The sequence below is a fragment of the Salpingoeca rosetta genome (assembly GCF_000188695.1).
Source record: "Salpingoeca rosetta unplaced genomic scaffold supercont1.13, whole genome shotgun sequence".
In the NCBI taxonomy this organism is placed as follows: domain Eukaryota; class Choanoflagellata; order Craspedida; family Salpingoecidae; genus Salpingoeca; species Salpingoeca rosetta.
Window position 1 is genome coordinate 1 of NW_004754921.1, and position 10,000 is coordinate 10,000.

Below are 10,000 nucleotides of genomic sequence, written 5' to 3' on the forward strand. Positions count from 1 at the left end.
TGTGTGTGTGTGTGTGTGTGTGTGTGTGTGTGTGTGTGTGCGTGTGTGTGTGTGTGTGTGTGCGTGTGTGTGTGTGTGTGTGTGTGTGTGTGTGCGTGCGTGCTTGCGTGTTCATATGTGTGTGTGCGTGCTCTGATTGCGCCACATCTCATATCCTCACGTCATTTCCGGCACGCTGACCGTTGTCCCCCCCCCCCCAAGGCGTGATGCGGCTGACTGGTGAAATCATGGACTCACTGTCCAAAAACCAGCGAAACTTTGCCCCACCTACCATCGGCATTGGTGAGCGAACCGAAATGACTCGGATGCGTCGCAGTGTGTGTGTGTGTGTGTGTGCGTGCGTGTGCGTGCGTGTGTGTTGTGTGTGTTGTGTGCGTGCGTGTGTGTGTGCATGTGTGTGTGTGTGCTTGTGTGTGTATGTGTGGTATTTCTGCGTTTTGTTCATCCACGCGCGGCTTCGTTCTCACATCAGCTCTGACCACTCCCCATTGCAGCAACATACGGCATTGTGCATGCGGGGGACGATCTTCTCGCTGTACGTGTGACCACCTGCGCATGCATGCGCTCACATGCTGCAGCACCAGTTGCGCGTGTACCACTTCACTTCACACAACGCACACATTCACTCCTCACTGCACCCGATTGTATCCATGTGTTTTGGTGCGTGTGCAGCGCGACAGCAGCCGCTTGCCCAAGCTGGAGGTGCCGTACGACATCACACCGCCGCAGGGATCGAGGAAGGCCGCGCTCGACCCAAACCACAATGTGTTTCTGCTGGTGGATGACGGCACACGTGACAAGTTTGGCAAGGAGATCAAGTTTCGTGCTGCTGTTGAGAGTGTACGTGCCCAGCTCGCAGTGTCTGCATTTGGAAGAAGGGCCGTGCGTTTCTTCAATTTCCGCCGTGTTCATACACGTTCATGCAGGTGTCGTGGCCAACGCTCACGACACACATACACACACACACACACGCGCGCGCGCACACTTACTCACACACTCGCGCACACTCACACACACACTCGCGCACACTCACACACACACACTCGCGCACACTCACACACTCACTCACACACACACACGCACAGGCCACACGCAAGAGGTTCGATGCACCCGTAATCACCGTTGTCATTCAAGGCGGTCCTGGCACCCTCAACACGGCACTGGAAGCGAGTACGTATTATGTCAAATGTGCGCTGCATTTATTGCTGAATGATGATAGCCATTCTGTGACGCACAAGCACTCATCGATCAAGTTTCCGCTGCATTTCACATGCGTGTATGTGTGTGTGTGTGTCTGTCTGTCTGTCCATGTGTGTTTCATTCATCATCCAGTCCGTGAGAACACGCCCATCGTGGTTGTCGACAAGTCTGGCCTCGCTGCAGACGTGCTCGCTTATGCTTACCATTTTTGCCACAGTTCATCGTACGTTTGGTTGTTGAGTCATACATGCATGCATGCAAGTATGGTGTGTGATACCTGTGTGTATGTGTGTGTGTGTCTGACCTTCCTCTCAAACGCCACAACGCTGACATCGTCTGCCAAACCACTCACAAGTCACACGCCACACTGTCATCAGGTCCAAATACACATCACACACCGCAGAGGGGCTGCGTCGCCTCGTCACGGAATCGTTTAACGTCAAAGACCCAAATCCCGCTGAGAAGTACAGGCAGTACTTCTACGACGCGCTCGAATGCGTCGACAACCCGCACCTGGTGGGACTCGGCCATGCACTGATGGGCGGGGAGGGTTTGGGGACACGTGAAATGCTGTGCGCAATGCTGTGCGCAATGCGATTGCCGTGTATGTTTGTGCGTGCGTGTGCGTGTGCGTGTGCGTGCGTGTGTGTGCGTACGTGTGCGTGTGCGTGTGCGTGCGTGTGTGTGTGTGTGTGTGTGTGTGTGTGTGTGTGTGTGTGTGTGTGTGCACTGGGTAATTTCATGCTGTGCTGCTCTATGTTCACTTTACGCACGCGACAAACCGCCGAAGCTCACTGTCGCGTTGGTTGAATGTTCAGGTGCACGTGTTCAACCTTCAGGACAGCGGTCCCGATGAATTTGAAAACTGCATCCTCAATGTACGTTCGTGGTCATGGGCCTGCACTGTTGGAAAATGGTCGAGGTGCTTCTCGCGACACTGCTTCTGCTGGCATACACATCATGTCCTACACATTTACCCATGCCTTCATATCCGCACATGCACACACACATACTCACACAATTACTTACACACACACATGAACACACACGCGCGCGCACGTACGTACACGCAATTTCATACATGCGCATACACACACCTGCCCTCACAAACATGCACGCATATGCACTCATTGCTCGACAGGCCATCTTCAGCAACGAGAGCAACTTGCAGAATCAGCTGAAACAAGGTGTGCTTCATAAAGTGGCAGCACTACCTGCATAGTGCTCCTTTTCCTCGTTGTCACACTGTGCGCCAATCCCACTCGTCCTTCTTTGCTTCTCACTTTGTGTCTCTGTGCTGCCTTCACCTCAACAGCAATGTTTTTCGATCGCCCGGACATTGCAAACAAGGCGCTCACCGCCCGTCGCAAGGAGGCCTTTGTAGGTTTGCTGGCATGGCAGCCCTGATTAGCCCCTCTTGGGCTCCCCAATGTGCACAGTGGTGTCTTCCTTGCCTGCGAACGCGCGCGCGCACACACACACACACACACACACACACACACACACACACACACACACACACACACACACACACACACACACACACACACACACACACACACACACACACACATACGCACACACATACACACACTCACGCGCATGCACACACGCACATGTGCCATCAGGACATCAACGCGAGCCTGCAGGAGGCCCTCGTGTACGACAAGCCGCGCTTCGTCGAGCTGTATCTCACACACGGCGCAAAGATTTCAGAGGTAAGTTGCCTGGCACGTACGCTTCCCCTTGCGCGTTGTGAGTTTCATATGTGTGTCTGGCATGAGCCGGTGACCCACGTTTGTGCAAGTTCACAGTCTCACATACGAACACTCACATACACCACAAACATGCACCTTGCAAAGCTCAAGCCACGTGGCATGCCCGAAAAGGCGCCCGGCCCGCTCGCGAGTCTTCCAGAATATGCAATCGCCGTTGAAGACTTGTACAAGGTGGGCACCGACCATTCCACACAGGCGCTGTTGTTCGCCTATGCTCTCAAATCCATCATACACGTACACAGACACACACACATATGCACACACATGCACACACAGACACACGGCCGCATTCTTTGCTCATTTCCACCTTATGCATCCAACCTTCCCCTGCCCCAACCTTCCACTTGTGCGTCTCCCACTCTTCTGCAGCGCGAGGCCAACAAACCCCACAACCACATCAAACGCCTCGTGTCGTTCTCCAACACGGACGAGCTCGGCCAATCACGTCGCTTCCGTGGCATCAGCATGCGCTTTGGCGGCGACAGCAACAACGGCAAATCTGACGGCGGGCGCCTCTTCAATGTCATACGCATGGGTCGAATTCTCTCGCGGCTTATCCACAAGAACGTGTCGTGAGTACTTGCGATCTGTAGCTGTGTGTGTGTGTGTGTGTGTGTGTGTGTGTGTGTGTGTGTGTGCGTGCGTGCACGCGTGTGTGTGTGTGCGTGCTTGATTGTGCTTGATTGCGTATGATTTGTGTGTGTGTGTGTGTGTGTATGTGATTCGGGTGCTTATATGTGCGTTGTGTGCGTGCGTGAATGTCGCGTGTTCGTTTCATGCAATCGTACCCTCATTGGCAAAAGCTGTGGTCGAAGCAGCAACTCTCTGCACACCATCCCAACAACATTGCCTTACCGTCTTCGTGTATTCATTTCCTCATCCCGTCTTTTGCCCCCCCCCCCAACTTTCTTCCTTCCCCTCACAGGATCGTTGACGAGAAGCGCCTGACCTCCGACAACTCCACGCTCAGCAAGAAAGAGCAAGAGACTTCCGCCCTCCATCTCATCTTCGTGAGTTCACAATATCGACCTACGTTGTGAATTTGTGGATGGTTCGTGTCACCCATCTCTTGGTGCCCTGTTGTCATTTCACGTTGATGGCCAGTCTGATCAGCCAATACAAACACGATCCAATTATGTACATACACCCTACTTCAATGCCAGCCGGTTTCCAGCAGCTTTGTTCATCCGCTCTCAACACCCCATCACATTGTATTGCCTTGTTTCGTCAGCTGTGGGCCGTCTGCCTGGACAAGTTTGAGCTTGCGCGTATGTTCTGGCTGCGCGGGGACCAGTCTATTCTCAATGCGCTGATTGCCAGCCGCCTGCTGTCTGCCCTCAGCCGCCACACTGCCCTCTCCGGCGCGCACTTGCAGGAGGAACGCGAGAAAATGATCATGGATTCAAAGTGAGAACGCAACAGCTTCATGCTTGTGTGTTCTTGTGCTCTTGTGTGTGTGTGTGTGTGTGTATGCTTTGTTGTGTTTTGTGGTTTGTTGTGTTTTGTGGTTTGTTGTTTAGTGGTTTGTGTTTTGTGTTTTGTTGTGTTTTTGTGTTTTGTGTTTTTTTTTTTTTTGTGGGTGCGCGCGCGCGCGGAAACAAGTGTAGCAGAGCGTGTGTTGCAATCATCCGAGGTTTCGCCATATCACCACGTTTTCCTCCGTCCTCTTCTCGCTTCGCTCGCTTCCGTCTTTTAAGGTCCTTTGAGGCACTGGCGATTGGTGTTGTTGATGAATGCTACAACGATGACACCCTGCTCACCCAGAAGATGCTGCATCTGCGTCATCCGCTCTTCCGCTGGGACGCCGTCAGGGTGTGTGTGTGTGTGTGTGTGTGTGTGTGTGTGTGTGTGTGTGTGTGTGTGTGTGTGTGTGTGTGTGTGTGTGTGTGTGTGTGTGTGTGTGTCGCGACTGACTTTCGAGTTTCAAGACCGCATGCTACTTCCTGATAATATTGCATGTGCACAACCTGGCAGCCATGTGCACATGCTCTCAAGCAAACACAAACAGAAAACACGCATACTCACGTGCTACATGTCACACACACACACGCGCGCACGCGCGCGCAAACGCACACACATGGCATTGCGCACAGATGGCGTACGAGACGAATGCGCTTCGCTTCCTGTCGCACACAGCGACACAGTCTGTCGTCAGCAATGACTGGAATGGCGGTCTCAAGCTCATCATGCCCTTCTGGCAGGTGCGGTGCGACCACGCGTCTATGACTTGCACAGCAGCCCACTCTGCGTGTGCGTGTGTGTGTGTGTGTGCCTGTGCCTGTGCCTGTGTGTGTGTGTGTGTGTGTCTGTCTGTGTGTGTGTCTGTCTGTGTGTCTGTGTTCAGGTGCGTCGTGAATGAATGCTCGATTGCCATGTTATTGTAGCTCACACTGTAACGGCAAATTCATACGTGTCCAGGTTGTCCTCGCGTACTTTGTGCCGTTCCTGGTACTGCCCTTCTACGACCTCACATCGGAGGTGCGGATGTTGCACTAGTTGGTGCGCGGTATCCTCATGCATTCTTCAGCTTGCATCTCGGCATGCACACATATACGTGCACACACGGGCACGCAAACAGGCACACAAACGCACCCAGACACATGATTCGCTCACACCTTTTTCGTTCGCGCCAACTACACGCATGCGAGCCCCCTTAACTTTCAAATTGCCACAATCGCATTGATTGGTTGCAGGCAAAACAAGACCAAGACGACGAGCGAGAGCGCCAGACCGGCAGTTACTTCAAAGGCCGTCAGGACGAAGGGGAAGTATTATCCCCCAAGTCATCTCCATCGGCATTTTGGTCCTTTCTCTCTGTCGTTGGCAGATTCTACAGCTCACCCTACATTCGGTATGCGCCCTCGGAATGTGTGCGTGAATGTGTGTGTGTGTGTGAGTGTGTGTGCGTGAATGTGTGTGTGTGTGTGTGTGTGTGCGTGTGTGTATGTGTGTGTGTGTGTATCACTGACATGTTTCGTTATGTTCCTCATGACGCCGTATCGCTCCTCCTCGACCAAACACACACGCAGCGACAAACAGATTTGTGTCGGACGTGCTGTCCCCATCTCGTGCTGTGCATTTTCTTTCCTCTAATACGTCTCGACGGCCTGACCGACGGCCTCTCAGCTAGTGGAACTCCTCTTCATCATCTTGTTTGGCAGTCTCTCTGTTGAAGAAGGCCGGCAGGTGCGTCCCTGTGTGTGTGTGTGTGTGTGTGTGTGTGTGTGTGTGTGTGTGTGTGTGTGTGTGTGTGTGTGTGTGTGTGTGTGTGTGTGTGTGTGTGTGTGTGTGTGGAGATGTGTGTATGTGTGTGTGTGTGTGCTCTGTGTGTGTGTGTGTGCCTTTGTGTGTTTGCCTACATGCGTGCCTATGTCTTGTCTCTGCTTGTTTGTGTCTATCTGGCTACCTCTGCCAATCAGTCGTCTGCCTCTGTTGCTGTCACTGCGGCTGCAACTTTCCAATCTTGAATGCATTCAAACCTCCACTGCTCTCTCCAATCGTGTCCCGCCCCATGACCACAGCTGCTGATTGCTGCGCGCTGGGAGGAGTACATTGCAGACACGTGGAACCGCCTGGATGTCGCATCCATCCTGCTCTATTTTGTCGGACTCGCCATCCGCCTGACAGACTTGCATGATGAACGTTCAAGGGTGCGTAAGCCAAGCATGGGGAGGGACGGATGGCATCTGCACCGCTTGCGTGTGTTTGCTCCCGCACACAAGCCTCCGCGTACACACACACACACACATACACGTACACACATACATGCAGATTGTGACCAAGACGGTGCACGCGTTTCTGGCTGTAAACCTGTGGCTTCGCCTGATGCGTTACTACGCTGTGGACCACAACCTCGGCCCAAAGCTCATCATGATGGCTGAGATGACGAAGGATGTCACAACTTTCGTCTTTCTCCTCCTCATCTTCCTCGTTGGTGTGTGCGTGCGTGCGTGCGTGCGTGCGTGCGTGCGTGCGTGCGTGCGTGCGTGCGTGCGTGCGTGCGTGCGTGCGTGCGTGCGTGCGTGCGTGCGTGTGTGCGTGCGTGTGTGTGTGTGTGTGTGTGTGTGTGTGTGTGTGTGTGTGTGTGTGTGTGTGTGTGTGTGTGTGTGTGTGTGTGTGTGTGCGTGAATGTGCAGTGCGCTTTTTCCATGCGTTCCTCAATCTCACCACCAGCTGCCACCCACCTCACAACAAATGTTCCGTCGCTGGTTTAGGGTACGGCGTGGCTGCCCAGGTGTTGCTGTTCCCGCAGACGCCGTTCACGGAGGAGAAGTTTGTGAACGTGCTCTTTAAGCCCTACTTTCAGATCTACGGCGAGCTGTTCATCGATGACATCAACAACGACTCTGGCTGTGTTGGCTTCTACCCGTTTTCCGCCTGCGGCCGAGACGTAAGACCACATGTGTGTGCGTGTTTGTTTGTTCGTGTGTGTGTGTGTGTGTGTGTGTGTGTGTGTGTGTGTGTGTGTGTGTGCGTGTGTGCGTGTGTGTGCGTGTGTGTGCGTGTGTGTGTGTAAGCATGCGCGCCTCTTCTTTCTGAACCTGTCCCTTCCATGCACCGTGCACCACTGCACTCGTGACGTTTCTCTCACTTGTCGCCCATGCTCCAACTACATGCTCGCGCTGCCGCGACTGCTGGCACTTTCACGCAGGAGGTGCGCATTCTTCCCATTTTCTTGGCCATCTACGTCCTCATCACCAACATCTTGCTCGTCAACCTCCTCATCGGTATGCCCTCTGCTTCCCTTGCGGCAACATGTGCAGTGTTTTCGCAGTATTGAGGCAATGTTGCCATTTGGTGCATTGTTGTTGTTTTGGTCGTTTCGCTGTTCAGTTCGCCGCCTCTCCACACCTTTCCGCACTTCCATGCAGCCTGATATCGTGCCCGCTCACGTTGCACTGCTCCACTTGTCATGTTGTGTCTGTTGGCCTGCGCACACCACATTGCAGCCATGTTCAACGACACGTACACCAAAGTGCAGGAGGATGCAGAGGCGCTTTGGCGCCAGCAGAACTATGGTACGGGGCTGAGGGGGCGGGCAGGGTGCCACGCACACTTGATGGCATGAAGACATGCATGTGACACAACAACGCAACTATACATACGCTCACACACACACACACGCACACAGGCAAACACAGGCAAACACATGCACACACGCACACACGCACACACGCACGTACACGTTAACTGCTCACCTGTTACACATGATCGCGCCTGCGTGTCATGCGCCCATGCAGAGCTGTATTTGGAGAATGTGCACCGCCCTCTGCTTCCTGCGCCCTTCATCCTCATCTCGCACATTCGTCGGGCGTACTCGCGCTGGGTGCACGGCCCCATCTCGAGTGTTGTGGGCCTGTGCCGTGGCTGCTGCCCAACCTGCATGTGCAAGGCCTGTTGTTGCAGCTGCGCCGCTGCACAGAGCGAAAGCGACGACACGCAGCAACTGAACACGAGCGGTGTGAGCCTGGGCAGCAGCAGTGTCGCAGGCGTGGAGGCAGCCAGCAGCTCATTCCCGCGCCATCTCATTGACTTTGAGGAGCACAACGCCGACCGGTTTGTGGCCAAGCAGGAGCGCGAGCGCAACGACTCTGTGGAGAACTGCGTGCGGACCACGCGGGATGGCATGGACAAAGCGCATCAGCTCATCACTGCCATCCTGGAGCACGTGGTGGCGTTCCGGTCCGCAAACACGAGCGCAAGCGTCACGGTCATGCGTCCCACAGACAATGGAATGGAGGAGACACGTCCAGGCCGCATGCGCGCTGGGGTCAGTTGAAGATGGAGTCTTGTGCGTGCATACACACACGCGCGTGTGTGTGTGTCTGTCTAGCTGTCTGTCTGTGTGTGTGTATGTGTGTGTGTGTGTGTGGTGTGGTCGTGGTGTGTGTGTGTGTGTGTGTTTGTGGTGTGTGCGTGGTGTGTGCGTGTGTGTGTGTGTGTGTGCGTGTGCGTCTGTCTGTGTGAGTGCGAGTCTGTCTGTCTGTGTACGTGTGTCTGTGTTTGCGTCCGTCTGTGCACCGCCTCTGCTTGCCCCTGCATTGTCTGTTTTGCTTCGCGGTCACTGAACGTTCACGCTAACGCACGAATGATTGTTGAACCCCCCATACTTCCATGACACACCTGCAGGTGTTTGACAAGCCACGTCTGCACTACCTGCCCCCAGAGCAGTATCCAGGATCGAACGGCGTGAAGCGCTTTGTGATCGATCCATCACAAGTCCCCTGGGACGTGGAGTGCCCGTCGTACGAGCCTGTGGAATACACGGCTCCAAACGTGGCGGCGCAGCCTGAGTGGGCGGATCCCGCCGACCCTCGCAAGATCAAGTTCAACGCCAAAGATAAGGTGGAGGACAAGGTGGTTGATCGCACGTCGTGCCACCGCACCAAGTTCCATGTTGATGAGGACACGGGCCGCCCCATCAACCCGTGGGGACGCACGGGAATGACGGGGAGAGGAAACTTGGGCAAGTGGGGCGTGAACCAGGCAGCGGACACGGTGGTGACGCGGTGGAAGCGGTCACCAGACGGCAGCATCCTGGAGCGCGACGGCAAGAAGGTGCTTGAGTTTGTGGCCATTCAGCGAAAGGACAACAGCATGTGGGCCATCCCAGGTGGCTTTGTCGACAACGGGGAGGACGTCGCCCTGACCAGCGGCCGCGAGTTTATGGAGGAGGCCCTCGGCACCAAAGACAAGCGCACCAAGCTGTCGGAGGAAGAAGAGTCATCTGTGGCTTCCCTGTTTGCCGACGGCACGATTGTGGGCCGCATCTACAGCGAGGATCCGCGCAACACGGACAATGCGTGGGTGGAGACGACGTGCATCAACTTCCATGACGACGCAGGCCGTCGCGCTGCTAAGCTAAAGCTCCAAGGCGGCGACGACGCAAAGAAGGCGCGCTGGATGATGGTGCATGGCGGCCTCAAACTCTTTGCTTCCCATCTCAAGCTCCTTACCCTTGTCGCCGACTCTCTCAACGCATACATGTAGTGTATGAGAGAGTGTGTGTGTGCATGTGTGCT

The 10,000-nt window shown here is 54.7% G+C and overlaps 1 protein-coding gene across 1 annotated transcript in view; it reads left to right on the forward strand.

Moving 5' to 3' along the window:
* Positions 1-206: 206 nt before the first annotated feature.
* The window catches only part of PTSG_05446 (uncharacterized protein), a gene marked incomplete at its 5' end in the record, with an annotated part of 9,919 nt that continues 125 nt past the window's right edge, over positions 207-10,000 (forward strand). Inside the window, 26 exons of the mRNA XM_004993258.1 lie at positions 207-282; positions 495-535; positions 673-840; positions 1,086-1,170; positions 1,333-1,423; positions 1,578-1,716; positions 2,019-2,078; positions 2,342-2,387; positions 2,516-2,580; positions 2,829-2,918; positions 3,063-3,149; positions 3,348-3,547; positions 3,904-3,988; positions 4,210-4,385; positions 4,676-4,790; positions 5,072-5,179; positions 5,397-5,456; positions 5,672-5,848; positions 6,105-6,164; positions 6,500-6,628; positions 6,750-6,912; positions 7,193-7,368; positions 7,630-7,705; positions 7,928-7,996; positions 8,219-8,748; positions 9,108-10,000. The exon at positions 9,108-10,000 is cut by the window's right edge and continues 125 nt beyond it. Of these exons, the coding sequence (XP_004993315.1) occupies positions 207-282; positions 495-535; positions 673-840; positions 1,086-1,170; positions 1,333-1,423; positions 1,578-1,716; positions 2,019-2,078; positions 2,342-2,387; positions 2,516-2,580; positions 2,829-2,918; positions 3,063-3,149; positions 3,348-3,547; positions 3,904-3,988; positions 4,210-4,385; positions 4,676-4,790; positions 5,072-5,179; positions 5,397-5,456; positions 5,672-5,848; positions 6,105-6,164; positions 6,500-6,628; positions 6,750-6,912; positions 7,193-7,368; positions 7,630-7,705; positions 7,928-7,996; positions 8,219-8,748; positions 9,108-9,968 (3,933 nt within the window). The 3' untranslated portion in view covers positions 9,969-10,000. The remainder of the gene's footprint in view (positions 283-494; positions 536-672; positions 841-1,085; positions 1,171-1,332; positions 1,424-1,577; positions 1,717-2,018; positions 2,079-2,341; positions 2,388-2,515; positions 2,581-2,828; positions 2,919-3,062; positions 3,150-3,347; positions 3,548-3,903; positions 3,989-4,209; positions 4,386-4,675; positions 4,791-5,071; positions 5,180-5,396; positions 5,457-5,671; positions 5,849-6,104; positions 6,165-6,499; positions 6,629-6,749; positions 6,913-7,192; positions 7,369-7,629; positions 7,706-7,927; positions 7,997-8,218; positions 8,749-9,107) is intronic.